This window comes from Ruditapes philippinarum, unplaced genomic scaffold (genome assembly GCF_026571515.1).
Source record: "Ruditapes philippinarum isolate M1 unplaced genomic scaffold, ASM2657151v2 ctg1534_1_1_1_1, whole genome shotgun sequence".
Taxonomy (NCBI): domain Eukaryota; kingdom Metazoa; phylum Mollusca; class Bivalvia; order Venerida; family Veneridae; genus Ruditapes; species Ruditapes philippinarum.
Window position 1 is genome coordinate 5,178 of NW_026858892.1, and position 15,582 is coordinate 20,759.

Sequence of the window (15,582 nt, forward strand, 5' to 3'; positions counted from 1 at the left end):
TGTAAATTGCGCCGAAACAGCATGAAGAAATTGTTGTACAACAAAATATTAAGTTTAATCATTTAAATGTTCATACTAATAACTAAGAACTATATCATTTTTTGACGACTATTCAAATGAAACAGCTTTTCTAATAATTTCTGAATACTAATTGACAATGCGCACCTTTTAGGCCAATCTAACTAAACATCTTACAGGTGGAATGTTTAAAGTCAGCATATCATAAAATCAACAGGCAACAGGGTGTAGAAACATCACCAATCCTAATATTGCAATACTTAAGGAGGGTAAAATTTTCCCCAAACAGCATACTTTATGTCTAACAAGAAGGTTTATTTTAAGCATGAAAAATCAGCATATCAAATAATCAATAGGAAATGTGGGTGGGTGTAGAAACTTCAGCAATCCCTATATTTCATGTCTTAAAGGAGGGTAAAATTACCACTAATCAGCATATTTGATGTTTAACAAAAAGTTTTCTTTTCTTAACAATGATTTTCAAATTATCAACATGCAATAAAAAATAGAAACTACACATATTCCATTACAATTCATTTTTGTTAACGTATGATAACATCTTCACCAATCAATATATTTCAAACGTAACAGAAGAGTCGAATTTGACCAGTTAAAATTTCATATCTGAGAAGAAGGTTGACACTTGATATAACAGCATATTGTCTTCCATAAGGTTTGAAACTCAATTATTAGCACGTCAAATTAAACCTTTAACCTAGAAATTATAATATATGAAACTTGTATTTACAATAATTTCATAGTTACCCAACTAAAATTTACAGCTTAATTTACAATATGAAAGAAATTTGAATGTCCATATTTTAAATGATCACAGACCATATGCCAGAGATAAATGATAAGTATACGATTGATTTTGTAGACGAACCACCACTTCATGGACACATTTCCCATTTTAAATACATACATTATTGAGTCAAGTCTTAGAATCAATTTAATCTAAATGCACGAACCTGGCAATGACTGTAAATCAGCCTCTTTTGATGTAATTCTTTCCGACGTCACGTCATCGTTCACTTTGAAATAAAAAGCATTTTACTCAATTGAAACAGAAACGTAACTCAGGCAAATAAAAAGACCAACAAAAGGATAGAGGCATGACTAATCAGTATATTCTTCGTCGTACAGAAGAATTTAACTTGACAAATCAACATATTAAATTTTAACAGAAGCATAGAGACTTGGATTACCATTTTATTTTTACCATACATTAAGAAAAAGACTTGAGCTATCAATATATGATAAAAATCGAATAAACAGCATATACTTCATCTGACAGCAAGATAACGCAAATTAAATATATAAGAAAAAAAGATATTTACTTGAACTTTTACTACATTCTTCTCTTAACAAAAGGATAAAGACTTAACCAATGAACAATTTTTATATCTTACACAATGTTTGTACAAACAACAAAAGAAATATGTAACAGGTGAGATGAGACTTGACCAATTGCTTTATACTTCGTCTAAAAGGAGGATAGAGACTTTACCAATAATCATATTTAATGTCTAAAGGAAGAATGGGAATATGAACAATCAGCATAATTAATGCCTTATTAAAAAGGGGATTACCGAAGTTTAACTTGTCAGCATGTTTATGTAAAATGAAAGGTAGAAATTCGCCAATCAGAAGATTAAAAATTAATATATTTGTCTGTATATAATGGATTTCTGTAATAGCATATATTAGTATGTTGATGGACAATGTGCTTATTGCAAACAATATATTTTTAATGGCTTACAGATTTCTTTTACAAATATTTGTTCCATTAATTAACAACAGGAGAATGAAGATCTCCAATTTTTATATTTCATAATGTATAACGTACAGTCAGCATTTCGCACATGTTACAGGAAAGTTGATTTTGAACATTTGGAATATAAGAAAGAAAGTTGAGGAGAAGTAGAAAATTTATGTAATTGTCTTCTATTAAAATTGGAATTGAATGATTAGCAATTCATATTAAACCCTAAACCTAGATATTATTATATGTGTTCCTGTTGTTTTTATTTCGATAATTATATAATTTTTATATTTTATATAACTTTCAAATTTTCAAGCAAAATTTCACAATATGAAATAATGTTTTTATTAATAAAACATGATAGAAAGTAATATTCAGAACCTGATTCTTCTAAGGCCTCCAGCATAGCACCGACATTCATAGATGCTTTGAGAGTAATTTCCCTGCCACAATAACGTGAAAGTGAGCCAGCAACCTTCGTCAAGCTGTCCGAGAATTGAGTTCCCTTGAATGTTTGTAGCATTTGAGGTAAGGCATCATCAGATTGTAATTCAAAATTCAGCAACAGAGATTTCGTTTCTTTGTGAACATCACGTGACGTCATTGCCATTGCCTTGTTTTCGTGGATATTTTCTTCAGATGATATTTCAAAAACATGTCGTTGTTCTTCCTTTTCATTTGAGAGAGTTTCTTTATAAATAAAGAGGTTGATTAATAAGCACATTTTGCAAAAGCAACTTCTTCGTACGTTCTGTGCAGCAGTTAACATGTAATCGTACAATCAAAAATGAAATACATTGCATAGTGTAAGTACATATTGACAAGGCAAAGAAACATGTTAACGTCCACAAAATCAATATACACGAGTAGGTCTATTACAACAATTAATGTTTTAATATTATTGCACAAAAAAGCTAGGATGTTTTTTTTAAATAATATAAAATGTAAACTTCAATGATATAGTTATCAACATTTATTTAAACTTGCATTTTATCTTTCTTCGTCTACGTCATAAATATAGAAAACAAACAGAACGAATAAGATAAAATTTATTACTGTAAGCTTTCATCATGTACTTACTTATAATGTCAATCAATATCGATTGCAAACTTTCTGATGTAACTTGGGATGTGATAGCTATCGGATATCTTGGCTTAAAGAAGCTATGAAGGGAATTTGATAAGTCATTTAAATAACTTGTGTATTCCTGACATTCTACTTTCTTCAGAAAATGTAAGAAGCTTTCATAGTCCTTGCACTCAAAATACAGAATGATGCATTTCATGTTACATCCTTTGAATATAACATCTATATTGCTCTCAATATAGCTAAGCATTCTCTTAACATTTTCTTCAATTTCTTGAAATCCACCATCTTCACTTGCCATGCTTCCAGCATGATTGAATATTTTCTCAAGAGTGTGTTCACAAAGACTTATCCAGTTTGCAGAAGGACCACCGATAACCAATTCTGTTTCCACACCAACTGTATATATAATAACAAAAGTAACATTTCTATGAATTCATAAGTTTCATGAGCTTAAGATGTCAGTTAGAACTGACATTGAAAGACTTTTAGTGTTCACGCCGTTTGTACCTACTCCAGCGGAATTCTGCTTACAAGGATATGTTTGGTATCCTTTCATTAATACATGGATATGATCTAAAAATAAACATAAACCTTCAAAAGTCTGCTATTTTACAAATATATATCAGTAATTGAACTGAGAATATTTTAACCGTCAGGCGTATTTGCTTTGCCCCCAACATCTCAGCGAGTTTAAAATGGTTACATTTGCCATTTCTATCAAAGCTAGTCACTCCCTAACAGTGTATAATCATGTCGTAGCTAATATTCCGTAATATCGGGAGAATTTATTGTAAAAAACAAACAGGTTGTATACAAATTCAGTTTACACACCTTTAAACTTCTTTTGACATAACTGGCTAAATCCATTCAATGTCGGTAAAGATGGTCTTACGGCTGCAATAAGGACATAATATAAAACTTATCACTATATCGAAAATAAATTTAACATTTTCAACTTAAAACTTAAAAATCTTATCTTGATTTAACAGCTTGGAAGTAAAGAAATTAACTTGATGTGTGGAAGAGGTTTTCCTATTAAAATAGTGAATGTCTTTCCTATATACAACTACTACTGTAAAATGTTTTGTTAAAGTCATTTATTTAATGAACGTTTCATTTGAAAAAATAAATTAAAGAAGAGAAATATGTTGTAACATAATAGAATTAAACCTAGCCCTACAAGGCACATTTCGCCTTTTGACCTTGTATAACTCCTGTTGCCTTTTATCTGTTTGAACATTTTTTTAAATTAGGTTCTAATTCGCTAAGGATAGTTGAAAATTGGTGAATATCAAAAATGTACAGATAATAAAGTATACGTTATTTTCGATCAAAATAAAGAAAAATATAAACACATGCTATTAAAGTGGTAAGTATATTATGAGGAAAATAAATGAAAGGTTAAAGTATTTTTAAAGGTTATACTACCTTCTAATGGCCCGGTAGTAAACTGTTTGATGTAGTTTGAACAATGCTGTTGTACTGAAATATCAAACGTTGACGCTAATGTTGTAATGTTGTCAATTAATTCTTCCACTACTTCTTCATATTTGCTTATATGTAGAGCTGCAGAAGTGCTGTGCATAAAAGTGTCGTTTCTCATATATTTTAACGCTCTTAGCTTGTCCTTTTCTACCGATTTGAGGCTTCTCCCAAACACAGTTATCAAAACACCAACTACCAGTTGCAAGTCCCAACAGTTGACGTCAGCTGTACCAAAATCTGGAAACAATTTTTGGTATTGCTTGTCGTGAAACAAATGTTTCAGATTCGGTTCTTTAATTTTGAGTAATTCATCCAGGCCATTTTCAGACTTTTGACATTCTCGACCTAAAATTTCTTTTGAAATATATGAGCCACCTTCGATTAATAATAGAAAAGAACGTAAAAAGTATATGTTTTCTTTAGAAGCCATTAAACCTCCGATACTCTTACATTGCTGTATCTTCGTAATTGTTCTGAAAGGAAAAGCAACACTAAAGTTGAATTCTTATCAATAAATTTTATCTCCATCACTGGATAAATACATAAATATAGTTATATATATTATATCGTTGTAATTAATCTGAAAAAAGCATTAAAAACGTTGCATTTTGATTAATAAAACTTATCTTTTTCACTTGATAACTACATAGAAAGAGTCTTTAAAAATTAAATAATTTTGAGAAACACTTTTACCTTGTATTTATAATTATTGAATCTGTAATCTGCAATAAACATTAAAAGTATACAACGATAGAGGTATACGTTAATATGCGATATTACGAATATGCCAAAAACAGTCGTTTACATTTAGATTTGTGAATATTCAATTGTTAGGTATGATTTTATCAATAAAAATATATATTTAAATTTTGGGATTAAATGCTTTTGATTGACAGTTTAACAAACGCCATTGATTACCGTTGCGTTTATAATCAGTCGTTTTAATAGATACTTTGAAGAGATAAATCTTTTCAAACGACATATGATAAACGCTACGGTACAGCAAACAAGAACTATTGAAAATCTTTTTTGAAGCCTTACAGCAAATAAGTTCAGTAATTTAAGAAGGACGAGACACTCCTTATTTATTTATTAGTCTAAGTATTTAGATGGATTTCTTTATATTTGAATTTAGCCACTTTTATATTTTATAAGAAAAGAAGTTAATTTGGCTACTTTACAGACGATGCTTATATGACTTTGAGTAAGACGTATGATTAATTGAGAGATGACACGATTTATTTTGCTAGTCGTCAATAAAAATGCAAGTACATAAAAAGATTCATATACATCAGCTTTACACTTCGGGACCGATTTTAAATTTCAATATATTGAGTTGTTGCTAGATTTTTTTGGATTTTTTCAAATGGAAATACAATGTTTCTTGTCTCTGTATACAAGTATTTGACTGTAAAAATGTCTGATTTCATGTAAGGTAGTTAACCGAGACTTAATATCGTGGAACTAGTCTAAAATTAAATCATGCGTAAACAAGTTGTCTCCAACTAAAGGGGAACTGTTTAACCTTGAAAAAAAAACGCATCGGTATAACAGTTGTTGCATTGCATTGTCATAAGAATCTAAATTGCGTTTATCTTTCCATTTGTTTACCTTTAGAAACTAGAAAACAAGTTCGTTTTGAAACATATAATATATACTCATTATATAGCATTATATAAACAGTTAGTTTATGCTCAAATTTACGGCTTTATTGTCGATCTTGCTATGTTTTTTTAGGTTTATATATCGGGTTTAATAATTTGATAACCAAGGCGTTGCGATAAACCTTTATGAGCGTGTCAGCACTGTCTTTATATAAATAAGACTCCTGGCACAGTTATTGGTTATTATTACTTGTCATGTCACATTATAAAACGAATAATAATATGGAATAAAGTGAATTTCCGTGTCGTAACGTTCCCCTTTAATTTAAATTTTCATTCGTAGAGGTAGCATTTTATTCGGCACGGGGCATAATGTAAACATTTTACGCATGCGTAAAACCTCGCTTGTTTCTATAGATACTTATGAAACAAAAACAACCATTTTACTTACAAGTTATATTTGAACCGAATTCGCCTAGAAAATGATCGCCCTCGATTTTAATACACTTCATTCCTTATTCAAAGATATTTGAATATTTTGAATTTCTAAATATTAGAGAAGTTTAAAGTGCTTTATTGAAGTTTAATTTAGGAATGCGCCAGTCGTTACTCTGTAATATATAAAACCTGTCATTTGGGCTTTAATTCCGTGTGGTATGAATACGTACATACGTAATACAAAATAAAGAGAAAAGTGAAGTTGAAATGAATAACAAGGGTCCTATGACGAAAATGAATTTAATCTCTTTTTATGTTTTATCATGAATTAGGTTGAGATTTTTTCTATTAATTCGTTATCCTATAATTAGATTAATCTGTTGAAGTATTGGCAAACTATAAAATCACAAATGTCAAATAATAAGTTACTCGTATTTCTTAAAACTTATGCCACCGTAATTACAACTGGTTAAGTACTGTATGCTCTTAACGAATTTTAATAATAAATTTATAAAAGCAAAAGTGCATCGATTATGTACGAAAGTAAAAAATGAATCGCTGTCTATCACAATGCCCCCCTTCATTTATATTGTTTGTTTTACTCATCAAAAGTGGTTTCGTATTGTTATATTGTAATTAAAACACGAAAGATAATTAAATTTTGTTTGGCTGGCTTACTAGCATGAACAATTTCAGCAAACTGACAATATTAAACGTGTTAAACTTGTCGTATTCCAGATAGGTGAGAGAATTCTTTTCTGCAGTGGAAATATACAGCTAATTTATACTTTAACTCAGAACATATTGCATCTACCTTTGCGTCTGGACAAATAAGATAACGCCCAATAGTTTTAAATTTGCTTTTTAACGTCTTCTTTAAAGTTGAAACGTTTTCCACAAATCGCTCCACGTAGAATATCCATTACCCCTGGCGGTCCTCCAAATTTATCTACCAACTGTTTTATCTTTGTGTTAAAAGTACCAAAAAAGGAGAATGGAAATCGTAGGAAGTATTAATCCCAGTCGAGCTAAAATCCATACAGATTGCAGACCAAGCCACATGCAAATCATGCCAGTCTTATCCTTAATGAAACCGTTTCCTTGCCATCCTTTTTTGTCTTTTCATCCATTTTTAGTTTAATAATATCACCATCACCTTTTGTTAAGAATATATGTATCGCTTCAAACTGTGAAAAATCTAATCACCCATCATCTTTGAGGCACAACTCAATGGTTTCTAAAATCGCCTGCTGTAATGGAGAATCACCATTTCCAATTCAATCATTTATGCCTCTCTGAAACTCGATCATTGCCTCTTCTTGTTTGTTTCTTTGTTCACTTCTTCCTCCATCGGCGGACATGCCCCAAAAGCAATCCATATCCTCCTTCGCGAATTTAATCGCCCCCATGTTAACGTTTTTTAACTTAATAAAGTATTCCAAGCTTTTAAGTGGGTACGCTCGTACTTCCTTTACACAATCTATCAATAACTGGAAATCGGAAGTCTCAAAATCAAGGAAAATGTTACTGCTAGATATAAAATAGTGCGAGAGCTTCTTCACGCGTATTTTTTCAAGAAAAAAAGCCAAAGCGAAGTCTGTAAGCTTCTGAACAGACCTACGTATCTTCCCCTTTGTTTTGTTCATAGGGCCGGAACAGGAGTGTTTTGATGTGATAAGTTGTAAGCTTCAATTCTTTGTCTTGTTCTATATGTCTGTTGCCAAAAACACCTTTTAAAATGCCTTTAGTATTAAATACACTCTTCTTTCCACAGATGACATTGCTATCATTAATCGACAAGCAAAAATCTTTATCAGGATTTGAACTTTTTGGACAGACTCGAGATACGACAAAAATTTCTGTGTCACAAATATCATTTACCTTCTTCTTGTCCAAGCCATTGTCAAGAACTCGTTTTTTCCATAGTCTCATTTCCTCCAACTCTCCTGTAATATCTAAAGCTGGAACCAAATCTTTGTGACTTCTCTCTGTGTATGTTGCATTAAACGATGTGTCCTTATTACTAGCTATATCTATCATGTTCGAGCTTTTATGATCAGTGTCATTGTCATGACTTGTCCGGAAATTGTTTATTTTATCGGAAGGTGTTTTGGGTAATGCATTACTTTGTCTGGCTAAAATTTCTTCAACGAGTTGCACAAAGAAAGCTATTCCTCCGTTATTTTTCTTTCTGTCAGAAGGTATGGCAAGTTTCGATGCTTCATACAACCGTCTATAAATCTTTTTCTGGCATTCTCAAACTGTTAGTTGTTTCCATCTATCTTCAAGCAGTTTTTCTTTTTCATTTGCTCTTTCAATATTTTCGTTATTTGGAAAACACTCTTTTAAATCTTCAATATTTTCTTCGAACGTTAATGACCTATATGTCGTTGTTTGTAAGCCAACCTTTGAGGAAACAGATAGAATAGTCCTTTCCGTATCTGTTTCTGGTAATTTGTTCACAGTAGCAGTGACATGCAAATAAATCGCTCTTAACATGGTAAATAACTCTCGTCGTACTTCTCGCAGAGTGTTAGCAGAGATATGTTCATCCTCAACAACCTCGAGGCCAATATCTCTGCTACATGAGTCTGCACGAATCCAAACAAAGCATGGGGCTTTACGATATGAGACCAAGTTTTCAGCCGGAATTTCCAGCTTTCCAGAAACCATTAAGAAGTCAGCATCGCCATATTCTTTTGAAAAAAAAAGTTTTGATCGCTCGCTCGTACTTCCTACAAGATACACTCTTTCTCTTCCGAACTTACTAATGAAGCACTTGATATAGTTAACATATCTTTCATATCTTATATCATTCTTACTTGGCTTAGTACGTTCTTCCAGTTCTGCTATAAACTCTTCAAACAAATCTTCATCAGTGACCAACATTGGCATTTTATATTTCTGGAAGATGAATATAAATGAGTGTGTGTTTCCCAGCAGTATATTCATTAATTCTGTGACAATTTCAATGGGTGGACATCAGAGACTTTTTACACTTATATCTGTATTATATTATATATCACAACAAAAATGCAATGACAATTGCTTTTGATAAAAAAATAAATGTTAACATAAACATGATGTGACTATAAAGGCAATTTAATTAATAATTTTTTTCTTTCTTAATGAGAGAACCAATCTGTTAATAACATTCGTTATCGCAATTTGTTATAGCTTTTAAATTCCTATTGTTTTTGAAAGGGTTTAAATGTAATGCTTGAATGTTTAGAATTTGTATCGTAGGTGAGAATTTGATGTCTGTCAGAAATATGATACTTTAGCTTTTTAAAATAATAATTAATTTTGAAGACACATATGTACGATGTTCCTTTACTTTTATGTTATATGTACATAGGTATTTCTTATTTATAGTCTTATTTATGAACACAAAAAGATACATCTTACACTATACTGTAACATATCTGTTATAACTTATGGCTGTAAATTACATAATAATATATGTTATTAGTACATATCGATTGAACTGAAATGAAACAAGCAAACCTAATATTGATCAATTAGAATCTACATTTTAAGAGCAGACATTTATAAACGATATTATCTAAAGGACATTCTACAGGACATGTACATGGACAGAATTTATACTTTCGGAACTTTACAAGCGCAAAAAACAACAAAAGGAGTTGTCGCGTCTTATCACTATAACGCATATCATTCCAGACTGAAACGAGAAACTCTTTATCCGTGATTTGTTTGTTTACTGTTTTAGTTATTTTTATTTCAAAATAAGAACATTTCTGTACTTTGTCCCTTTGACTTACGTTGTTCTGGTGATAAGTATCAAACATGCTATAAAATCACTATTTAAATGTTATAAAATTAATAATTGCCTGTTTCCAACGAAGTAACAATTTATTCATTTCTGAGGCATAATGTGCTTTTAAAGATGATGTTGAATCGATTTGCATTTTTTTGTTTGAGAGCGAAACACTATATTTTATTTGTTTTTTAATATTTTTTAATCATTGTTTTCTAAATATTATTTAATTTCGCTACATTTATTATTCAAAACACGGAAAATGGTGTCATCCATTTTGTAAATGTTATCATTATTGCTAATTAGACTGTGAAATTTGGAATACGCTTCATAACTTTAGATTCTTTGAAGAAATTTAAGGAAAATGTTGGTCTTGATCAGAAATGATACTCTTTATCTTCAGTAGCCCAAATATCTCCAATATTTTTTTAAAAATGGAACCTTTCACAGCGATCATATTTTTGGCGCATTTCTAATAAAAGGTTCATGAATCTTACGGAAAGGAAAAACTGTATTTTATAATATCATTATTATGGATTACACGCGCTTCAAATACCTATTACGAGAAGAAATAAAGGTTGAATATGAAATAGGAATAAGTAAGTTTTACGCGAAAAAATAAAAATAAATAACAGTCATATGTAAGTAGGTCCGTCCGTCAATGTGCCGCATCAAACATTGTTCGACCAAAAAATAGAGAAATCTTAAGCGAACAGTACTAAGGGGAGGCTGTCATGACCTGTTTATGACTTCTAATGATTTTAAACTGAACAAGTTAGTTGTCAAAGTCACTCCAACCTTGACCATTACAATCTTGTCATTAATCATATCTTAAAGAAAGTTCTGGTCTTTGGTGGAATGGAAGTACGTAATGACATTTAGAAGACCAAGATTGAACTGAAGGCCAGTAGGTCAAACGTCATGGTGACATTACCACCAAACGCTAGCCTACATACGACTTCGGATATGGTAGGGTGATAAAACGACTAAATTGCTAGTAAAGGGAACAATGGTTTATACATGTTGCACAAATGTCTTTTTTTTATTGATGTCTAGTCGAACAGTTGATACACATTTATTACCGTTGTCCACTGTTTGTCCACTCTACCTCAATGAGATCATACTGACCTAATATCTTATTTATCTCTTTATACATGAATATCTACAAATGAGCGTGTGTTTGGTTTGGTTAATCCCATCACAAAGAACTAACCAGATGGGAGAGTATAAATTACATTTATATCTTGATTACATTAACCTTTTACCCCATGAGCATATTGCGAAAAATGGCCTTTTTCATTGAAAAGCCTCCTGTAACAAGTTCAAACTGCTATGAATCTATGAAAAATGCTTCAATACTGATGAAACTTGGCACAAATGTTGACCAGACCATAGCCTCTGTAACAGCATACTCATGCCTGTTACCATGGCAACGGGGAGACGTCTCAAACTTGCCCAAAATCACTATTTTGCATTGTTTTTTTTCTTCAAGCAAAACTGATTTCAAAGTGCTGCAACTTCTCAATGAATTGAGATAGAGTAAAATGCTTTTCAGCGTAGGTTACTAGTTACTCTAAGATCGACCTGAGGCCATTTTTAGCTTGTCACATGTCCAAAATTTTCTTGGCGATGAGGGGGACTCCGCCCCCTTCAACCCCCCCCCAAACAGAAGGGGGCACATCCACCTTCTGGCAACCCCCTGATGGAACATTTGGATTGGGGACGGCGCCGAAAAAGTGGTCACTTTTTTAACAACATTTCTCAAACGAAAAACAGTGCTTGGGGCCTAAATAGGGCATTTTGTCACTGTTTGAGGCCTCAAAAAGGGGTTGGGGGGGGGCAAAAAGCCGTCGAAACACGCTTATATAAGGGAAAATGTTAACAAAAAATTAAGAAAAACCTTGGAATTACCCAAAAACTAGTTTTTCCATGTTAACACGTGCCCTAACACCTAATTTTGGTGAAAAATTGTTGTTTTTTGACATTTTTTTTTTATTTTTTAATTAACCTTTTACCCCATGAGCATATTGCGAAAAAATGGCCGTTTTCATTGAAAAACCTCCTGTAACAAGTTCAAACTGCTATGAATCTATGAAAAATGCTTCAATACTGATGAAACTTGGCACAAATATTGACCAAACCATAGCCTCTGTAACAGCATGCTCAATCGTAAAGTGCCTGTTACCATGGCAACGGGAGACGTCTCAAAATTGCCTTAAATCACTAGTTTGCATTGTTTTTTTCTATCAAAACTGATTTCAAAGTGCTGCAACTTTACTAGGTACCCTAAGATCGACCTGAGGCCATTTTAGCCTATCACATGTCCAAAATTTTCTTGGCGATGAGGGGGACTCCGCCCCCTTCAAACCCCCCAAACCGAAGGGGCACATATCTTCCTTCTGGCAACCCCCTGATGTAACATTGAGATGGGGGACGGCGCCGAAAAAGTGGTCACTTTTTTAACAACATTTCTCAAACGAAAAACAGTGTTTGGGGCCTAAATAGGGGTGGGGGCAATAGCAGTCGAAACACGCTTATATAAAGAAAAATGTTAAATAAAGGGGTATTCTATAAGTTATATCTGTGCACGTGTTTACGTGTACCATAACTCCCGTCTCAAAATCATCACTATGTAAGCTATGTGAGAAGTTAAAATTATAAGAGTAAAATAAGCATCAGTTTCAAATTAACTTAGTTTACAGAACAGAGACGTTTACGTTTGTGAGAAAGATATCGTGCTTTATAATAGGTCAATGACTTTACAAAAATCTCAGTTTAAAATAACATTTTCGTAAAAATACCCTTTAAAGGAGGCATGCCAGGAACGTATTTCCCCATGTCTGCCTGAATATCTTGTCATGACAAAAGTGGTAATCTACTAGCATGCTGTTGCCTCTCTACCAAGACTTCGTAGTTCCGAGACCAGTTTATGTCTCAACAATGTTTTATCATTAAGCATCAGTACTTGTGTAGCAAATAAAATTGGTAGATGGCATAAAAAGACAGAGTTTTAAAAATTATATATTTGAAACAGTTATTTCATTGTGTATTTGCCTATCTTTACTTGTACAAATGTATATGTAACATGAATACATACGAGTGGCATGTTTAATAACGATTCTTGTTTCTGTCAGCATAACAGAGCAACTCTACAGGTAAAAAAAATAGAAATGGAAAGGTTGTCTTGGTTGAAACAGGCGTGTTTTCTGCCTCCGTATCATCATTCTTGTCTGTTTATATAAGTCACATAATAATAATTGAGTGTTTGTCAAATGAATAGACCTAATGCTCAAACCAAGCTTTAAACAAAGTCATGACACGATTTAAATTATTCTACATACGGTATAAAATTATGTGGCAGATTGAAATATACATGTACGGAACTCGAAAACTCGGTACTATCATTTTGCACCACTCGTTTTAAATCGCAACTGTAATTAACATACTATAGTTATCTAAATGTGACGGATATTCAGCTGTTAACATTCAATGGATAGAGATAACGCTCTTATTGAGCTGAAGTAAGAATTCAAAACTTCTTTATATTTTTATTCGTATAATTAAAAATTGCTCTTACATTCAAATTGTTCTTATAGTCAATGATAATGTTAACGTCATATTGCTCTAACTTGTTGGATGAAATTCTTTCTCTCATAGGGAACATAATGTCTTTACAGCAAGAATCGGAAGACATTGCAAAAACAAAAATTCAAAGTCTCTTTATTTGCGCATTTGCGCAAAGTGTTATACATCGTTATTGCCTTTTTGCATTTCGAAAGGGAGGAAACATCTGAATGGGTTCTATGTTATATCGATCGTCTCCCGTTAACATAAGTTATAAATAAATACAACGTTAACAATATTAAAGTCCTCTAAATAAGTTTCTGTATGTTATTTTTATGCAATAATGAAAAACAAATCAACAGATATATAAAATAAAAACAAATATGAACATAAATGATATGACAATTAAAAAAGTAATCCTTTTTTCACAACATTTCATTAAGGTGTTGTAAAGCGTTGATAAGTAACCTTATTCTTTGTTATGTCATTCCTCATCTAAATGTTGTTGTGTGCTTTTCCAAATATTGTCAGAGCCATTTAATTTTCAAATAAAAGGTCAATATTTCTTTTGTTATAGATTATTTAGGTATTCCCAAAAAAGATCGTCCCTTTTAGCCTTTATCAGCCTGATAAAATTGATATCAAAAGACAGTGGCGTGTTATTCTCTATATGATGGTGTGGCAAAATAGCTTTGTATGGTAGTTTTTATGAGCTTGTTATATGGTAGTTTTATATGATATATTTATAAGATGGTTTAACATGATAGCATTATATGGTAGTATATGATGTTATTATAATTCAATGTTGTTATATTTTTCTGATCTTTCGGGATCATTTTGTCCAGCACTATTAAGTCTTGAGAATTGAGTATCGCTCAAGCGAGTGCTAGGGGCGTGAGGGATGTTGCACTTTTTCATTATCCCTCATGTACAGACTCAATGAACCCGAGTCAATTTTGCTGTTTTAATGCTTCCGACAGATCACTGTTTTCCAGATATTTTTAATATATTAGGTAGTGTTGTATGATAGTCTAATATTATGGTGTGATATCATAATGTTACATGGTAGTGCAATGTGAACACTCAGGTGTGATAAATTTTTGTGCCGGTCGGATTTGATACATTCATTAAATGTAGAAAAATATGTACACACATAAAAAAGGTTACATGAATAAACCAAAAATAAATTTTCAAAAAATTAGAATTACATGTATAGTGCAAATGTATCTGGACGACATCCGAAAAAGCCTTTCCCAGAATGTCAAAGTTTTATATTTTATATATTTTTTGTTCTTTTCATGCAACAGATTACTTACATGGAACAAAACTAACTGAAAGTTTAAAGAAGAAATTTTAACAATGAAATATGAGAAAACTTATTTAAGAGAATTATATTATTCTTTAATTGGTTAATAAGAAAAATATTTTCGAAATATTGAAATAAAAAGTTTATAAAGGATAAAAGTAGTCCTAGAGAAGAAGGAAAACCTGAAAAACGGTTTCCTTTGAAAAGCAATCTATCAAACAAACAAACAAGCAAACAAACAAACAAAAGGAAGCCGAAATAACTGGTGAGCCCCTGATGTGTCTGATAAATTATGGACACGTATATAACAAATTGAAATATTTATAACCAAAGAGAACATTATCTGATAACGTCCAATACCTTGATACATTGTGGAATAAAATTATTTTTATATATAAAAAGTTTATACATCTCTTTATCCTTTCAAGTCGGAAAACTCTTTTCTAGAAAGAACATAGCCACATATTTTATATTTCAACTCTGAAAACAATGAATCCTCTTCGCTATCTGAACACGAAAGATATCGACGAAG

General features: G+C 31.8%; 1 protein-coding gene across 1 annotated transcript; it reads right to left on the reverse strand.

Moving 5' to 3' along the window:
- Window positions 1-989: 989 nt before the first annotated feature.
- Window positions 990-6,528, reverse strand: LOC132754572 (uncharacterized; the record flags this gene model as incomplete). Its single annotated transcript, XM_060745225.1, has 6 exons — window positions 6,413-6,528; window positions 4,301-4,830; window positions 3,704-3,766; window positions 2,864-3,268; window positions 2,165-2,473; window positions 990-1,052 (listed from the first exon to the last, which is right to left on the reverse strand). Coding segments are annotated over exons 2-6 (1,327 nt in total), but the record flags the coding sequence as incomplete, so codon positions are not given.
- Window positions 6,529-15,582: the final 9,054 nt, after the last annotated feature.